General features: G+C 48.4%; 1 protein-coding gene across 29 annotated transcripts in view; it reads left to right on the top strand.

Moving 5' to 3' along the window:
* Nucleotides 1-19,619, top strand: part of HDAC4 (histone deacetylase 4) — a 353,093-nt gene that overhangs the window by 218,118 nt on the left and 115,356 nt on the right. For 28 of the 29 annotated variants that reach the window (XM_055291146.2, XM_063645833.1, XM_055291150.2 and 25 more), the window contains 2 exons: nucleotides 3,365-3,515; nucleotides 16,314-16,434. In XM_055291146.2, coding sequence (XP_055147121.1) covers nucleotides 3,365-3,515; nucleotides 16,314-16,434 — 272 coding nt within the window. Of the gene's footprint in view, nucleotides 1-3,364; nucleotides 3,516-15,602; nucleotides 16,206-16,313; nucleotides 16,435-19,619 lie in introns of those variants that run through there. The other variant, XM_055291158.2, reaches the window with a different exon arrangement.

The raw sequence follows: 19,619 nt of genomic DNA, 5'->3' as shown, positions 1-19,619 counted from the left end.
GGAGCTCGCCAGTCGGCTCAGGCCTCTCATGTGAAGAAGGACCCAGCAAGATGCCGGAGATGTTCCCGGACACACACTTTCTGCCCCCGTCACCTTGCCAACGCCACTGAGGGTCAGCGCCCACAGAGAAGGGCAGCGCCCTTGCACTCTCACAGGCACCTGGAGCACACGTGCTCACTCCCATGCACGCACACTCACATTCAGAACACACACTTGTGTGCACAAGCACGTTGATGTGCATGTTCCTCCGTGCAGGCAGCCCTGTTGTCTTGGAGCAGCAGGACCTGTAGCTGAAGGCTCACGTCGCCTCCCTCCCTGAGCACGCCGCGTGGGCTCTCAGGCTGTGGCGCCTCAGAGACCCAGCGCCCTGTCCCTGCTGGCCCTACTCTGTCGGGGTTGCCTCTGCCTGTCTTTTGTAATCCTTTTCATCTGCTTTCCTACCCCTCAGCCACTTTCATTTTCCTTTGTTATCACCTCTTGCTCCGAAGTGACGCATATTTGTTGTAGAGCGGCAATCAGTCCCGACCTTTTTGGCGCCAGGGACCGGTTTCGTGGAAGATGGTTTTTTCTGTGGACAGGGGTGGGGGGTGCGGGAGAATGGTTTTGGGATGAAACTTCCACCACCTCAGATCATCAGGCAGTAGATTCTCATAAGGAGCGTGCATCCTAGATCCCCCACACGCACAGTTCACAACAGGATCGCGCTCCTGTGAGAATCTAATGGCGCCGCTGGTCCGGCAGGAGCTTGAGCTCTGGTGGGAATGCTCCCTAGCCTGCCACTTGACTCCTGCTTTGTGGTCCATTTCCTAACAGGCCAGGGACTGCTACCCGTCCATGGCCAGAGGTAGGGACCCCTGTCGTAGAGGGATTGAAGAATACACAGGGATGACAGTGTGACGTGGGTGGCATCCCATGGACGCCAGTCCTGCTGTGCCAGTGCAGTCACTCATGGAGCACAGGCGTCCAGTGGCTGCCTCACATGCACACCCCACTCTGTGCCTTGCTCATCCTTTCCCTGGCCTGAGCCTCATCCTCCAGGAAGAACCACCAGCTGGTGGAAGCCCCACTCTGGAGCCAGCCCGGACCCCCTGATTCACTAAATTTCCTCCACAGAAAGTTCCTTGGGCCACTGTGGTTGCCAGGATGCCTTCCCACCCTGTACCCTCTCACCATCCCTTCTTCCTCCATAAGCGGAGCAAGACCAACAAAAAGCAACCCACCAGTGGCTGGGTGAGGCAGCTCATGCCTGTAATCCCAGAGCTTCAGGAAGCTAAGGCGGGAGGATCACGTGAGCCCAGGGGTTTGAGACCAGCCCCGGCAACAGAGCAAGACCTTGTTTCGTCAAAAAAGAAAAAAAACATATCTGGGTGTGGTGGTGTGCACCTGTAGTCCCAGCTACTCAGGAGGCTGAGGTGGGAGAATGGCTTGAGCCCAGGAGTTCGAGACCAGCCTGGGCAACACAGCAAGACCCCTTCTCTACTATTTTTTTTTTAAATTAACTGCCATCTATTTGGGAGTCTGAGGTGGGAGGATCACTTGAGCCCAGGAGATCAAGGTTACAGTGAGCTATGATTGTGCCACTGCACTCCAGCCTGGGCAACAGAGCGAGACCCTATGTCTAAAATTAAAAAGACAATGGGACAAGAGACAACTCGTAACTGAGCAAGCACTGGGGACAGCAGACAGACCATGACAGGGACACATGCGGGCCACAGAGGGTGGCGGAGAGGCTCTCCCGGGCAGGCAGGTGGCAGAGCTGCTCACACCTGTGGAGGCATGGCACTTCCTCCGGGCTGGCCCAGGGGCTTGTGTGGAAGCTGAGGAAACTGTGCAGACAGAAACCTGGAGTGTGCGAACAAGAGCGGAGCCATCTCAGAGGAGCGGAAGGATGTGTGGGAGCCCTGGAGCCCGGGCTGGGTCCCAGGACAGAGGTGCTCTGGGTTTGCGGGAGTCCCTCTCAGGGCGTCTGGTCAGTTGTACCTTCCCACACTGGTCAGCTGTACCTTCCCACACTGGTCAGCACCAGGCCAAGTTGCTCTTTTTCACCTTTTCTGATACCGTGAGTGAAATGGGAAATGTTCACTAGTGAGCTTGAACATTTATCCCCATTTCTTTTTAAACAGTTCTTCTGTGCATCTCTTGTTCTTTTTTTGCCCAACTTTTTAGTGGGCTGCCTGTCATATTCTCGTTAATGTATAACCACTTACATAAAATTTGTATGTCATAAATACTGCAGTTTTTCTTTTACCTTCTGCCTTTCAATTGTTATTAAGACAAACATTTTATGTCTATGTGAGTTTTTGAAATATGAGATATAATTTACTCTCAGTAGAATGCCAGCCCTTAAGGGTGCTGTTGGGTGGCTGTGCCCTCCCCTTAGACACTCAACAGGTGGGACACTCCATCCCCTGGGGCGTTTCCTCCGGCCTCAGCACCCCCAACCTTACCTCACCCCGGCAGAGGCAGCCTTCTTCTGACTTTCATCCTTGTGTGTTAGTTTTTTCTGTTTTGGAACTTCATGTGAATATAGTCAGCCCTCCATATTTTTGGGTTTCCCCTCCACTGATGGAGCCAGTGGAGGATCAGAGCCTGGAGACACTGAGGGCCAACCACCCGTATTTCCATGCCAGGCCGTGGTGGAATGTGCGGATCTGGAGCTCCAAGTGCAGAGGCTCAGCAGAGGGTCTTTCTGTCTTGCCTCTTCTCTCTGCTCTTTCACCCTCTGCCAACACCTGCTGTTTAGCAGTTCACCTGTGTTTTCCTGTGTACACGTAGGTTGTTCTTTTTTATGGTTAGGTGGTATTCTCTTTGATGAACACACATCATTTGTCTAAGTGTCCACCTTCGAGGGAACGTGTGGGTTGCGTCAAGGCTGGTCTGTGACCAGAGCTCCCGTGCACATTCTTGTGCAGGCTTTCTGTGGGTGTGCTTCCGTGTTTTGGATAAATAGCTAGGAATGGGATTGCTGGGTCTCAGGGCAGATGTGTGTTTAACTTTATAGGAAAGTGCCCAGCAGTTTTCTGAAGTGGTTGTACCATTTCACGCTCTCTTCACTGTCTTTATTTTGTTCTTAAAATAGCAGTTCCAACTTGCAAGATAACATAACTCTTCTTGCGTATTTTCCTCTAGCAAGCCAATGGCTTTTGTTTTTGAAGTTTTCCACTTAAAATGTAAGACAATGCCCAGAGCCTGGAATGGCCCTGACTTCTTTTTTTGGACGAAATAGCAGCAGTGCAGGGCAGGGCAGTGCCCAGGGCCACACCAGGGCAGACATGTGGGGCCTGGGCTGGTTTCTTGGGTCTTCGTTGGGTCTCTGTGTGTGGAGCCTGGGCTCTGACTGTCTGTCTCCTCCTTCCGCTTGCAGCAACAGCAGGAGATGCTGGCCATGAAGCACCAGCAGGAGCTGCTGGAACACCAGCGGAAGCTGGAGAGGCACCGCCAAGAGCAGGAGCTGGAGAAGCAGCACCGGGAGCAGAAGCTGCAGCAGCTCAAGAACAAGGAGAAGGGCAAAGAGAGTGAGTGCGGGCATGGAAGGCCGGGCAGAGGGAGGGGTGGGGGCGTGGAAGGCCGGGCAGAGGGAGGGGTGGGGGCGTGGAAGGCCGGGCAGAGGGAGGGGTGGGGGTGTGGAAGGCCGGGCAGAGGGAGGGGAGTGGGCGTGGAAGGCTGGGCAGAGGGAGGGGAGTGGGCGTGGAAGGCCGGGCAGAGGAAGGGGTGTGGGTGTGGAAGGCCGGGCAGAGGGAGGGGAGTGGGCGTGGAAGGCCAGGCAGAGGAAGGGGTGTGGGCGTGGAAGGCCGGGCAGAGAGAGGGAGTGCGGGCAGAGGGAGGGAGTGGGGGCGTGGACTCCGGAAGGTGGGGGGCAGAGGGAGTGAGTGCAGGAGGGCACTGGGGCAGCACATGGAGAGTAGGGAAAGATCTAGGGGCAGCCGAGCCTCACTGTGGTGACTCTTGCCACTTCGCCTGTGCTGGGTTTCTAAGAAGCAGGCCAGGAATGGGACCCCCACCCCCTGACAGGGACAGTGAGTGTGACAGTGTGTCAGCCCACCCATGGTTAGCTCCCCCAGTGAACCAGAGTCCATGGATTTATCTTCATCCAGGGCTGCAGGATTCAATATTAACATCAAAGCAAGGGGCATTCAGCCCGACTTTTGGTTTGATTTAAACATTTTAAAGACTATTTGGCAGGATTCCTAATAGACTTAAAAATATTAAAAGCCATAAAGCATGCCAGATGCACAGTGAATTTCATCTGTGAGTTCTGCCCTGCATTTTTCAAAGTACTTTTCTTTCGGGAGCATTTTACAAGTGCCCTGAAAGCAGGTGTGAGGTTGTAGAGCGACCCACGGCCCCGTGAGGGCCAGCAGCGTGCTTTTCCTATCTGCTCCTTCCACTCTGAATTTTGCCTTCTGTGGGGGCTGTGTTTGTACATCTGGAGACCAGCATGGTCTGTTTTCTTCTAAGGAGAGCCCACACTTGATACCATCCAGGAGAACATTATATTTGCTGTTTCCCCCTTTGGAAAGTAGAGGGATGCATCTACTGAGGAAAAGGTCACAGTGTCGCCCCTGCTGACTGCAGGCTCCTGGGACGATGACCCGTGGGCTCCTCTGCACGAGGACGGTGCCCAGCGTCGCCAGCGTGTCTGAGCCCTGGCGTGTCCCCGGGGTGCAGGGTCCACTGTGGGGCTGAGTCTGCTCTGAGCATCGTCTCAGATCTTCACTTAAAAGAGCCCTTTGCTCACTGTGTGTTTGTATCCTTTCCATGGACAACCTGTTGTGTGTTTTGTATCCTTTCCATGGACAACCTGTTGTTTTAAGTGACACAGACAGTCAGGATCTAATCACCAGTGAGGGGACTTTCATAGACACTCCAAGTTTCTTCCCGGGACTTCCATGCTCAGTTAAAGTTGTCTGTTCCCTGGTAATACTGAAAATGAGCCGAGGTGTACATTTTCCTCAGGTAACAGGATTCCAGGTAAGGAGAGTAGAGCGATTTACTTTTTTTTTTTTTCTGAGACAGAGTCTCACTCTGTCGCCCAGGCTGGAGTGCAGTGGCACGATCTCGGCTCACTGCAAGCTCTGCCTCCCGGGTTCACGCCATTCTGCTGCCTCAGCCTCCCGAGTAGCTGGGACTATAGGCGCCTGCCACCATGCCCGGCTAATTTTTTGTGTTTTTAGTAGAGACAGGGTTTCACCGTGTTAGCCAGGATGGTCTTGATCTCCTGACCATGTGATCCGCCCACCTTGGCCTCCCAAAGTGCTGGGATTACAGGCATGAGCCACTGCACCCGGCCCACAATTTACTCTTGTATGGCTGGCCCATGAGTAAGAAGAGAAGTCTTTATGCACTTCCCCCTTCCCGAAAGACAACTCCTCTCCTGACGTTTAACATGGAAGATTAATTTTGCCAGCTTTTGAAATGTATGTAAATGGAACCCTTAATATGTAGGATTTTTGTGTTTTGCTTCTTTCTGTGGATATTATGCTTGTGAAATTCATCCCCATTTTGCCTTTAGCAAGAGGTCGTTCATTATCTATTATGTATTGCTGCGTGGTGTCCCATTTATAAATGCACCAATGTAGTCATTTCTTCTAAAGTTGTTAGATATTTGGCTTGTTTCATAACCAGAGCTATTAAAAGCAATGCTGCTGTGTGCATTCTTGTACATGTTTCTCGGTACATGTGGGCAAATGTGAAGTGGAGTTGTTGAACTTTGGGGCATGCATGTTGTCAGTGTTCATACGTGATGCCCAAAAGTCTTCAAAGTAGTGTACCAGTTTACACTCCTAGCAGCCACGTACAGGGGTTCCTGTGGCTCCATGTCCTTGTCAACACTTGCTGCCGTCAGTCACTTTAATTTCCTCATGCCCTCAGCTGCATTTCTTTGATTACCGATAAGATAGTTTATTTTCATAAGTTTTTTTTGCCAAATGAATATTCCCCTTTTTGTGAAGTGCTTGTTCAAGTCTCTTGCCCATTTTTCTGATGAGGGGTCTCCCTTTTTCTTGATTTGGAGTTGTTCTTTTTATATTATGGAATTAAGCCCTTGGCCAGTTGTACATGCTGTAAATCTCTTCTTCCACTCTGTGCTTTGCCTGTCACTCTCTTAATGTTATCTTTCAGGCACAGAAATTCTCCCTTCTAATACAGTTTCAGTCTTTTCCTTTAGACGATTTTGTGCCTTAAGAAATCTTTCTTTAAAATCTTGGGTACATCCTCTTTAATTATCTCCTAGGAGCTGATTCTACCTGGAATTGATACTAGTGGGGTTTTGTTTGTGATTGCATTGACTCTGTGGTTCAAATTAGGAAGACTTGATATTTTTACAACATTGATTATTTACCTTCTTTAATTTTTCTTAATAATTTCTTAATAGTTTTATGTTTAGGAGGCTTGCATATATTTGATTAAATATATTTGAAGCCATTTGATGGCGTTGGTTGCTATTGTGAATGGCTTGGTTTTTATGATTTTGAAAAGCAGTCAATTTTTGACTGTTGACTTTGTGTCCGGCAACCCTGTTAAACTCAGATATCCTAATCATTAATAGATTGTTTTGAATTTTCAGCATTTAGAATCCTGTCATCTATAAATAATGACAAGATTGCCTCTTTTCTGATTGGAATACCTTTTATGTCTTTTACTTGCTTATTATATGGAATGGGCTGAGATTGCCAATGTAGTATGGGATTGTGGTCATGGTGGCAGGAACATTTGTCTGGTTCCCAGTTTCCTGTTAAGTGCCATGTTTTCTGTAGGGGCTTTGTCTGTATTTTTTACTCATTTGTCTACCTGTTTTTGACAGGTGCTATTTATCAGATTATGGAAGTTTCCCTTCTGTTCCTTTTTTGCTCAGGGTTTCAATATGAATGGATATTGATTTTTGTCAGGTGCTGTTTCAGCATCTTTTGAGATGACTGTATGATTTTTTTGCTTTATTTGGTTAATGAAGTAAAGCATATGGATTTATTTGAATATAAATTCTAACTGGCATTTTTAAAATAACCCCAGTCAACTTGATTGTCATACATCATCTTTTATGTAGTGAAAAAGTTGGATTTGCTAGTATTTTATTTTGTATGATTGCAACTGTGTTCATGAGGGAGATTGCCAAACAGTTTCCTTTCTCAAATGTCGTCGTCAAGTTTTGGTGTCATGACTATGCTGGCCTCAGAATGAGTTAAGCATCATTCCTCTCTCCTTTTGTATTCTCTGGCAAAGTTTATTAAACATGGATCTTATTTTTTCCTTAAATATCTTGTGAAACTTACTGTTAAAGCCATCTAACCCTAAGGTTTTCTTTGTGCAAAGATTTTCGATTACTTATTCAATTTTTAAAATAGTTCATGGGACGTTTTTCCCCCCCGGATCACTTTAGCTGAGTTGTATTTTTTTTTAAAGAAATACATGCCTTTGTTATACATTTTTGTATTTTTGGCTGAGTGGTTTTTGGTGTCGTATCCTTTTCTGGTGTTTTTGATGTCTGTCAGACCTTTAGTCATGTCCTCTTTTACACTCCAGATATTGGTTGTTTGTGCTTTTTCTCTTTATTGCTGCTGTTTTGTTTTGCTTTTGTTTTTCTTGGTCACTCTCTCCAGAGGTTTATCAGTTATTCTTTTCAAAGCCTAGCTTTTGACTTTATGGATGTTGTTTGTTGAATATTGATTTCATTAATTTCCAGTATTTTTATTTTTCTATGTTCCATTTTCTTAGGGCATATTGTGGTTTTTGTAGCTTTTTGATATAGATACATAGAGCATTGATTTCAGCTCTCTCTTCTAACATATGCTTATATAGCTATACATTTTCCTCTAAATGCAACTTTATCTACATCCCACAAGTTTTCATACATAGTTTGACAGTCTTTGTCTTTCAATTAGTTTGGCCCATTTACATTTAATATAATTTTTGATATATTTATGCTTAAATCTATCATTGTACAATATGAATTACAATTATCTCAACTATTTTAATGCACTTGTCTCGCTTTTAATGTATATTTTTAGTGATATATATATATATATATATATTTTTTTTTTTTTTCACCAGCTTGGTAATCACTATTTTGCTGTTTCTTTACTGATTATCAGTAGGATTTCAACAACTGTCTTTAATCTTTCACAGCCTTATCTAAATTAATACTTTGGCTAATTCTGGTAAAGTAAGGGTCTGGGATACTTTAACTCTTAACTTAATGTACTATTTTGACCTGTATTTAACTCTAAACTTATCCTTAACATCACAAGACATTGTTGTTATTATTTTATACAGTCAAGATTTACTCATAAATTTATCCTTTCCACTTTTATTAATTTCTGCATGTTTGAACTTTCATCTGTGATGTTCTTTATTTACCTTAATATGTGTCTAATGGCGATGAATTGTCTTTCTGTTCAAAATGTGATTTCAGGTTAATCTTTGAAGGTTATTTTTGCTGAGTATAGAATTCTAGGTTTGTATTTATTTTCTTTCAGCACTTTGAGAATGCTATTCCATTCTCTTCTGGCTTCCATTGTTAATCTCCAGAAATTAGCTATCCATCCTATTGTTCCTTCTTTGGAAATAATCTTTTTCCCCTGGCTGTTTTTAAGATTTTGTCTTTGGTTTTTTGAAGTTCTTCTTTAATGTGTTTAACTGTAGTTTCTTTCATTTTAATTTCTTCTATTTGGGATTTGTAGTTCCTAAATCTGTTGTTTTATACTGTTATGAATTCTTAGACCTGATTATTCTCAAACTTCACCTCAGCAAATACTGACTTCGCCCCAGTCTCTCCATTTAATCTATCTGGGATTTATACACCTGTGTTGAATTAGCTTTCAGTATCCTCTAAGTTTCTTAAGTTGTTTCTATGTCTTTGTTTCCCTTTTCTTTGCCTCAGTGTGGGTATTTTCTTCCAATTTATCATCCAGTTCCCTAATTTATGCTTCACCTGCACAATAATCTGCTGTTAAACTCATCCATTGGATTTTACATTTATTTGGTTTTCAGTTCTAGGATTTTCATTTGGCCCTTTTTCATAGTTTTCCATAGACTTTCTTGATCTTATTTTTTTCTGCACGTAGTGCAGTTATTCTGGAGTCTGACTGGTAACACTCTGGCCCTGTGGCAAGGCTTTCCTGCCTGTTGTTTCTCTCAATTTTTTTTTTTTTTTTGGTCAGATTGTGTTTATTTCTACGCTTGGATATTTTAGGTTGCGTGTCTGACTTTGCACTGTTGTGATGACGGGGGACCTGGGATGGTGACACATTCTTTTCGAGTGGACTTTGTTTTCCTTCTTGTAGTTGACCAGAAGTGGCCAAGCTTCTTAAGCATCTGAATGCAGTCAGGTCTGGAGCTGATTCTGAGCTGGGTTTCAGGCCTTCGAAGGGCTGGTGGATTTCTGGCCATCGTTACTCATAAGGCATATCCCTTTGAGGTCCTACCCACAAGCTTCTGAGGTTTATTGGGGTCCTTTCATTTTCCTCAGTTTTTGTGGTCCTATCAAGGACCTCTTCCGAAACCCACTGTTGACTCTAGAGAACAGGCTACTCGAGGGTGGGGTCCTGCTCCCCGCAGTCCCTGTCTCTGACCTCGGCCCTGGTGTTCCACGCTGCCCTAGTTGCTCTCTGTGCCTTCACACAGAAGGCTAGGGTGCTTTGTCCAGATCTGACCATTTCCAGTAGGTTTAATTGAATTACCTGAATAAAAATTCTTGAAGTTACATTATTGAAAACAGTGTGCTTGGAGTACTCCGGGTTTCCTAACCTGTTCTTTATACTGTTTATATTCTTCGTTTTGTCCGGAGTGAAAGGATATGTTAATAATTGGTTTGTTTGGTGATTCGCCTTCATATAATTTTTAGATTGTGAAATTGGCATTTTGCTTTTAATTAATCTGCACTAGATTTGAAGTTTTTCCAAATAGGACATTTTTGTTCATTTGTTTGTATTTGAAATCCTTGTGTTTTAAAAAGAATTAAATAACTATTAAGTAAATTCAGTTTGTAAGTTTATTTTTAATGTAATGAATGTTATAACTAATGCTAAATTAGAATTGGGATATAATCTAAACTGTATTATTATGCCTATATTATTTTGTACATTTTTATAAATATTTTCTATTTCAAACTAGATATATTTTTCCTAAGAGTACATAACTAATGCACTCTCTGAGTTTTTAGTTTATTACTCTATTTAGCTATTTCCAATTCTTAGTAATTGTTTTTGTCCATAAAACTAACACTTTCATCAATTATCACAGCATTTTACTCTTGAAATAATAAATGCACTTTAAATGTTTTTTCACTGTAACTGGTAGAATTTCAATGTAGAAGGCCTCTGAGGAGGGTTTATATTCCATTTTAGGTCTAATTTTTGCATCAGGATTTGAAAGTGAGTACTAAGTCTGCATGATGGCCCTGGCTCCTGTCACACTGATTAGATAAGATGGTGACTTAATCTCCAGGGATTGCCCACAGGGGAGAGCTTCCAGACGTGGCTGCAGAGGCCTTGAGGAGAGAAGGACCCTGCAGACAGGGCTGCACGCATGCTTGGTCTTTGCATGCAGATCCGGGCCCTCTCGGCAGTGGACGGCTGTGCCGTGGGTCTCTGTTCGCTCCAGGGGGTTCTGCTGAACTGATCCCGAGTGGAACCCGGCTGGCAGTGTTCTTGCTTCTGAAACTGCCCTAGTGTGTTGCCTGGGTTGAGGACCAGGAGTGCAGCTGAATCCTCTGGCTTCACGTGTGAGGAATCCGAGTATCTTACAGGCTCCATGGCCTGCCAGGCGGGGCCCACCCTGTGGGGTTGCTTTCCACTTTAGAAAGCTGCCTTCCACGGACAACAGCACATGGTCCCCGTGGGAGCCCTTTGCACGGGGCTTTGACGTGTCTGGCCTGTGCTGGTGACGCCGCAGTGCAGAAGGCATGCGTTGGACCCACATCGCAGCGGTGTGCGCCACAGCCGGAAGCACTGAGGCCTCTGCCTGGGGTCCGGCCTCTTCTCCACGCTTCTGTGGCTCGCCGGTAGCCCAGTGTGTATCCTACGTATTTTTCGTTGGAGTAGGGAAAATAGTTGCTTATCACAGAATTGAAGTTTAAAATTTAAATATCAGCTGGGTGATTTGTGCCACAACTAACCAACAAATAAGAATTTTTCAGATTGCTAAAAAGCAGCTTGGTCTAAATTACTTCCTCAGAGTTTACCCGACTCTTCCAATAAAAATACCATCTTGAGGCTCACAGAATATGAAAAGACTTCACTTCAGAAAACATTTTGGATCCGTTTACCAGCCCAAAACAATCCCTGCACTGCATCCGAAGCGCCGTCCACCCTTAACTGGAGCTCTGGAATGTCCCTGCTCCCCTCTAGCCCCTTCACAGGCGGCAGTCCCGGTGGTTTTCACTGTGGATTTGGGTGGTCAGGTTTTATTATTAATAATAAACTGTGTACAGTAGGGTACTTGGCAAGCTTGTGTCAGCTCTGCAGCCCTCAGAGTGTGGTCTTGTGGTGAGGACGCAGGGCCGCAGGCCCCTGTGGTGGACGCCACTTGGGGGCTCTTATGTAAGCGGGGCCCAGGGGCCGGCGTCTTCCCCCATGAAGGAGGTTCTTGTTTGTGCAGGCTGGAGGGGCAGTGGCGGGCCGGCACAGAGGACACGAAGCATCTCCAGTGTCTAAGCGTTTGAAAACACGGTGCACAGCATCTGTTTATTCTCTTGGGTTTTTTTTTTAAGTGAATTTCTTATTGAGTATCTAATAAATATCATTACACTTATAAACATTTACATTACTTTTAATTTTAAATAATTCTACACTTTTATTTATTGATACCAAGTAATGCAATTCATTTGACAGAACGGTGGCAGTTTTCATCATGTTTAGTAAGAATACACTGTCTTTAACCAGCTAGGTTTTGATTTAGATTAACGGCACTTGGGAATCTGAGACACACACCTCTTCACATAAACTCGGGGAAGGAGCAGGAGCAGGCTGGACTCGGCCCGAGCAGTGTGGAGCGAATACAGCCACGCTTTCTCTCACTGCGGTTCACGCGCAGCCCCGCAGGGAATGGAGGGAGGTCACTGAGCAAGTCCTTTGCTTTGTGTAAAAATGATGTGAAAGGCTGATCCTGAAAGTCATTAGGTGTCCCTTCTGTGAAGTTGTGCCTTCCTCAGAGGCAAGGGGGTGGGGAGAAAAAGGAGCACTTTCAGGCAGAAGCCAAGCAGAACCTGCCACAGCTCCGTCGTCTGGACTCGCCAGGTCCGGGCCACGGCCCTCCAGGAACACAGCCGTCCCTCCCTGAACACAGCCGTCCCTCCCCACCTGCCCCGCCCCACCCAGAGCTGCTGTCCTCCTCTCTCTGCCCCACTCAGCTGTTATTCGCTCGCTCATTCCTTAGGTCTCGGACGCACTCTCTGCCCCCTGGTATGGGAAGAACTTGGCATCTTTTATCCACCGCTTCATCTCTGCTGGCCAGAACGGGCTGGCATCTCATAGAGCCTCTATAGAAATCTCCATCCAGGGGATGAGTGATACTCAATGTGAATTAAGAAAAAAAAGAAAAAGTAAAAGTAAAAATTAGGGAGATCTGCTATCCATTTATTGAATGGGTTTTTTCATTCTAGAACTTTAAGTGAGAAACCTGTTGACAGATGAGCGTATGTATAACCAGAAGTGCAGAAACAGGGTGGGGGTCAGAATCAGCCCCTCATTTTGAATACTCTCCTAGTAAAGTCTGAAAGATCAAAAGAAGATTCCTTGGTGGTTAGAAAGGTCATGAATCGATGACTTACGTTCCTCGTGTTTCCTGCTGGCCAGGCCTATGCTGGGCGTGGGTGGGGTGTGAACCCCAGTCATGCCTGCCCCCCACTGCATGGGGCATGAACCCCAGTCATGCCCAGCACCCAGCCCTGCATCGAGGGAGCCAGGCAGGACCCAGGCTTGTGGCCAAGTCACGCTTTGCCACCAAATGGTATTTGCAGAAGCAGGGAGAGGGCGTGGGTCATAAAGTGGGTCCTGTTCCTGGAGTGCGCACCCTCCCCCGTGGAGGGCCAGTGGATCCACAGTAGCAGCTGTCCCTGGGAACTGGTGTTTTGAGGAGGTGAGGCTGACTGCGCTGAGTTTGGGTCTGCGGGAAAGTGCTGAGTGTGTCCTCATCCCACACACCAACAACCTGCTTCTTGTCTTGCTCTGCTGCCTCCACTCAAGGACGGCCGTGTAGGGGGACCTGTAGGGCCGTCCCCTCCAACAGCTGGCCATCTGGTTCCTCATCGTCACTGTCGCTGTCACCAGCATCATTGTGCGGTTTGACTACTTCTCTGCACTGTCAGCAGCATGGGTAGTACCCAAAAAAATGTTATCCGTGTCAAGGCAAAAAATTGAAGTTACCCATTTCACTTCTTGTTTCTTTTATCGGTAAAGTTAAGCTGATTTAACATGCTCATTGGCAAATTTGCCTTCTCCTTTTGAAATTCGCCTTCTGTGTTCTCTGCTCACTTATCTTCCCCACCACCCGGCCTTTCCTTTTATTCCTAGTTGTGGAGGCAGTTTGTATATTTACGAGGTTAACTCTCTGGTTTACGACTGGGTCTGTTTTTCCAAAGTTAGCAGCCTGTTGCTGATAATCTCTTAGGAATGCCAGTGATCACATGCCTGGGAATGGTAGAAGTGAATGGTTTCCATAAGTGTGTGATCTTCTGACCAGTCCCCTTACAGACAGAAAGACAATTCGGCTAAAAGTGCTTGTAAGTGATGTTCAAGTCTAACGCTGGGTGCCCTGAAGAAGCATCCCTCCTGTCCCCCCCCACCCGCACCCTACCTGGGGCAGCGCTCACCACAGTCACAACTTAGGTGATGAGACCATCTTCAGCAGCACAAGCTGGGGGACGTCACAGGCGCAGCTTGACTCGGGCAGTGACATTATTTTCTCAGACCGTCAGCCCAAGCCTGAAGCCTCATGCATCACGGTGGGCCTTCCCGGACTCATGCTGGTGGTCGTGTAGTTAATGTCTTTGTGTTTCGCTGGCTGGGCTAGTGCAGGCCCCACCACAGCCTGGGTAGACCCTGTTTCCAAGGATCTCATTGCTGGCTGACCCTTGACCAGACATTGAAGTTCCAGCTTGATGTAATGGGAGTGGGGTTCTGCTGTAGGGAACACAGAATGAGCCTAACTAACAAAAACTCCATTTGTGAGTGGCAGCAAAGACATTTGGTATGTGACGAAGGTGGCAAGGAAAAGACATCTTTCTAATGATATTAATAATTTATTAGCAGTTGGTCAGAATATCCATAGAGCCTCATATGCCAAAATCCATTTCTGAGCCATCAGAGTGAGTCATGAAAAAATTTAGCAAATAACCAAATGAATGAAAACACAACACCAGAACCAAGGATAAAATTAAAATGATTGCTTATTAAACCATTGAAGAACAATGGCAGAGTTTTAAGGAAAGGGAAAACTCACAAAGGAAAAACTAAAATAGACTTTATAAAAGCAAGCATTTGAACATTTTACCCAAATCGTAAAAGGAAACGAGGCAGGCTAAATGTTTGCACACACACACAGAGCAGCCGAGAGCCACGAACCAGGGCGTCCGTGAGACTTGGGAACTGAGCCGACCTCACCTGAGGCGCACCTGGCCGCCTTGGTGTTCTCCATCCACAGTTGGGGGATGAGAATACCTGTTTATAGCTCTCATGCGAGGCTGAACCAGGCCAGGGCTGGCATATACTAGGCTCTCAATGCAGCCATTGTCGTAAGAAACCCACGCAACTCCAGTGGGTACAAGTATGAAACACACACACACAGACACACAACACCACCGTGCACATCACAGGAAGATTCCTAAGCCAAGGACATGAATTATCTCCCAAGAGAGGAAATCAGCACGTGTCCAGCGGTGCTCAGGGATGCCTCACAGTGATGCCTGCTGGCTTTTGGGTTTGGGCAAGTGGTGATCTGAGGACCAGCAGGAGGAGCAGCTGCCCCTGCTGCAGGTGGATGGGTGGTTCAGGGGTCAGTGTGTAGAGATGTTTCATTTTTTTTTTTTTCTTTTGAGACAGGGTCTAAACTCGCATTGTGCAGGGTGGAGTGCAGTGGCAGTCTTGGCACACTGTAGCCTGGACTTCTTGGGCTCAGGTGATTCGCTCACATCAGCCTCCCAAGTAGCTGGAACTACAGGCACATGCTACCACACTTGGCTAATTTTCGTATTTTTAGAGACAGGGTGTCGCCATGTTGTCCAGGCTGGTCTCGAACCCCTGGGGTCAAGCAGTCTGCCCTCCTCAGCCTCCCAAAGTGGTGGGATTCCAGGTGTGAGCCTTCGGGCCTGGCCTATGTGTAGGGATATTTTGGACAGCAATTTAGCAAGATGTGCCGAGGGTTAGAATAGTAAGTTTATTAGATGTAGTCACTTTGCCAATCTGTCCTAAGCAAGTAATTCTAAAGGTGGTCAGTGTTACCCACTCATAAATGTTCACTGCAGCGTGGTTTCTACCAACCAAAACTGCCTCCCAGTCGGGAAGTGGTTTTGTAAACATGCTTCACTCACCTCAGGGTGTGTTTTTGACCATGACAAACGTTGTCTGAATATTATGCAACACTAGCAAGATACTTAAGGTGCTGTAAGGAGGACAGAAGTGCTGTGCGCTTAGATCGGAGATCCAAGGAGAGCAGTCTCCGTGCTAACAGGTCTTGTGTTCAGGCGGTGAGACTGGCCTTTTTTGCTAGTTCCCTTTAATGAGGCTTTGAAAAAGAATCACCGCCACAGAAGAAAACCACGGTTTCGACTTCAGTCCCACTTGGTGCAATCACTCTGCCTGAGTCTGAGCTGCCAGGCTGAGGACAGGCGCTGCCCTTTGATGCTGCTGGAAGCAGAGCTGGCCGTCATGTCGGCACAGGCGTGGAAGCACGCCTGCCTGTGAGACTGGCTTTGCCCCTGCGTGATGCTTCCATTTGCACAAAGCCTTCTCTCTCAGATTCTGCTTTGCGGTAGCAAGAATGCAACCACCACGCTGCCACTGCCTAATTCAGAGTGTTCTTTTATGTAAGAATATTAAAACTTCCTTCAGAAGTGGGTTTTGTGTTAGCTAACAATAAGTCTTTCGGATGATTAAATCTGCATTTTAAATAGAATGCAATTACGTACAATCTTGATGGGAAGAAGACCTCTCATTAAAACTCCTCCCGGCCGTGGTTCTTTGAGGAAGTGCTCAGGAGGCCACAGCGTCCTGAAGGTGCATAGCCATCCCCAGCCCTTCCTCCCGCTGCGGCCCCGCTGCCCTGCATTGCTGCTGTAGGGCAGAGCTACACTTCACCCCCCGCTGTGCTTTCTCCCACGCCAGGTGCCGTGGCCAGCACAGAAGTGAAGATGAAGTTACAAGAATTTGTCCTCAATAAAAAGAAGGCGCTGGCCCACCGGAATCTGAACCACTGCATTTCCAGCGACCCTCGCTACTGGTACGGGTAAGTGTGGGTGTGGGGAGCACCCCGGCCTCCTCTCTGGGGGCCCAGAGGACCGTCTGATCATTGGTAGATTTGCATGGACCCAGCTGCTCACCTGAGGCACGGAAGGAGGGTAAGGAATTGAAACCCCAAGCACCGTGCTCGGATGTGGGTGATGTGATCTGGGGGTACACTCATGCGGCAGCCGTCCTCACAGGGGTGGGCCCCCCTCCAGAGTGACGTGGTCTGGGGGTACACTCAGACAGCGGCCATCCTCACAGGGGTGGGCCCCCCTCCAGAGTGACGTGGTCTGGGGGTACACTCACACAGCGGCCGTCGTCATGGGGGTGGGCCCCCCTCCAGAGTGACGTGGTCTGGGGGTACACTCACACGGCGGCCATCCTCACAGGGGTGGGCCCCCCTCCAGAGTGACGTGGTCTGGGGGTACACTCACACAGCGGCCGTCGTCATGGGGGTGGGCCCCCCTCCAGAGTGACGTGGTCTGGGGGTACACTCACACAGCGGCCGTCGTCATGAGGGTGGGCCCCCCTCCAGAGTGACGTGGTCTGGGGGTACACTCACACAGCGGCCGTCGTCATGGGGGTGGGCCCCCCTCCAGAGTGACGTGGTCTGGGGGTACACTCACACAGCGGCCGTCGTCATGGGGGTGGGCCCCCCTCCAGAGTGACGTGGTCTGGGGGTACACTCACACAGCGGCCGTCGTCATGGGGGTGGGCCCCCCTGCAGAGGGACGGAGCCGTGCTCCAGAGGCTGGCGCCTGTCGTTACTCTTGGTAATGTTGTGCCATTTTCCAGCCACAGTAAGAGCCACTTAAACTGGACTCTTGTCTGAATCCTCTGTGCTCCGACAGCACTCCCACCTGACGCTTCAATGATTCTTAGGCTAGTCAGGAAGCCCCTGTGGTACTTCCATTATTTTATACTAAAACCCTGCCAGAGCCCACGCAATTGACAGAGACCACAAAAGACTTGTTCGTCTGAGGACTGAAGAGAGCCGACGTGCCATGCAAAAGAAGGCCTTCGGAGGAGAGTTCACAGAGCACAGTGCGAGCCAGTGACGAGGTGATGCGGCTTTAAACAGTGAGCAAGGGCAACAGAAGATCGCTTTGAAATGCAGTTTTCTGCTGCTCTCAAGGTTCATTTCATTTCTAGAAAAAATCCAATAAGGGAGTTTTTGTAAATCAAAATGTCAGTAATTTCATTGGAAAAAAAATAGCTATTCTCAAGCCTCAAAATGGACAGCTATGTGTAGTGAGACTCCCCACAGCCCAGACGCGATCCCCCTTGTTTCCATGGAGGCCGCCCGCTACCCTGACACATTCCAAAAGGTGTTTCCAGCACAGGTGGCCCACGCCCTCCGCTCCGGCAGCCACCGTGCTTGCCAGTGGCACATAAGCTGCACCCAACGGCAGACACACCGCCTGGATTTGGGTAACTCGACCAGGGACACACAAACTCACAGGGAGGTGTGAGACCGGTGTCCATGGGAGGCAGCACGTGACAGCAGTGAGCCACTGGGACCTGAGAGAGGAGGTGGCTTCCTGAGAATCGCTGGCGACCAGCACCTGGGAGGCCGCTTTGAGGGGGACCCCGATCTGCGCCCCCAGAGCCAGTCCACTGCCTGGACTGGTTGTGGAGAAACTCCATTGTCCCACTGACTGGGGCAGGGTGTGGGGTTGCAGGGCAGAAGGAGCAAGGGACAGGAGTGTGGGTCGCAGTTCAGATGGTGCCCCTGGAGCCCAAGCTGGAAAGGGCAGGATGAGGAGCCAAGGGCAGGGTGGGCCTGGCGCCTGGCGGAGGATGGAGAGCTGGAGTGCAGAGCCTGCTGGGCCAGGGCAGGGCCGCCTTGGGTCCCCCTGTGAGGCAGCCGAGCAAGGGAGCTTTGAGAAGACAGTGATGGGAGTGGGGCAAGCACAGGCAGCCCTTTCTGAAGAGGAGCACAGAGTCTGGGAGGCTGCAGCGGGAAGATGCAGGACCAGAGCAGTGGGGCTGCTGGGAAGCAGGGGTCACGGTGAGCACAGAGCAGCCCCCAGAGGGTGGCCATGGCAGCATGGAAGAAGGTGGGAAGCTGGCGCCCCCTCGCCCAGGAGTCAGTGGGGAGCGGACGGCGGGGGCGAGGCTGGAAGGAATAGAAGCCTGGCAGTGGCTTGGACCTGAGGGGAGGACGGAACAGCAGGCCCAGGGAAAGGCTGCACCTTGCAGTCAAGGAGGCCACGGGAGAAGAGGTGGCCTGGGGCAGCCTCAGGGTGCTGAGGGATGTGCTGAGAGACGTGCTGAGAGACGGGAGATGGGGGGCTTTCAGGGAGGAGGGGTGACAAACAGAGTGGCTGGGGCTGGGAGGACTCACTTTTCCTGGAATTCCCTGGGTGAGCCGGGTGCTCAAGGTGGGCGTCTTGGCCTGGACAAGGCCAGCATGCCCTGGCTTTAATGGCAAGGGGCGGGGGTACCTCTTCTCAGAGGGCTCTGGGGACATTCAGGCTGGAGGGGGAAGGACTTGATCTCAAGTCAGCCAGAGGACAGGTTTGTTTCCCTGGAGTCTGGTGGTTTCTTGTTTTGCCATATTTGAATCCTGAACTTAAACACCATGGAGTGGTGGCAGAAACTTTGTCAGAAAACTGGCTCTTCATGGGGAAGGAACTGAAGCCCTGACCCCAGCTTCACACCACGCATGATTAGTTCAGATGTCATAGACCTGAGCCTAGACACAAAACTGATCAAATTTCTGGAAGGAGACCTAGTAGAAACTTTCCCAACCTTGATGGGGAGGGGGAGGCAAGATTTCTTAGGTTGCCAAAATCATCGACTAGATACCAAAAACCCAAAACATGGTATTTCCACAAACTGAAACACTTCTGCTCTTTGAAAGGCACCATTAAGAAAATTGAAAAGCAAGCTACAGAATGGAAGGAAATATTCACAGTGCATATATCTGGCAAACCGCTTGTATCCAAAACGTAGAGCTCGCTCATATAACTCAGTAGTAAAAAGACAAGCCGCTCACTTAAAAATATGGGCAAACGGTTTGAACAGGTACCTCACAGGATGGCCAGTAAGTGTGGAAAAGATGCTCAACATCGCTGGTCATCAGGTAAATGCAAATCAAAACCGCACAAGCAGCCCCTTCACACCTGTGGGGATGGCCGGAGTGAAACAGGCCGGGTGCTGGAGCTGATGCGGTGTCCCTGG

This window comes from Symphalangus syndactylus, chromosome 8 (assembly GCF_028878055.3).
Source record: "Symphalangus syndactylus isolate Jambi chromosome 8, NHGRI_mSymSyn1-v2.1_pri, whole genome shotgun sequence".
Lineage (NCBI taxonomy): Eukaryota > Metazoa > Chordata > Mammalia > Primates > Hylobatidae > Symphalangus > Symphalangus syndactylus.
This window is presented reverse-complemented; position numbering and strand designations above follow the sequence as displayed.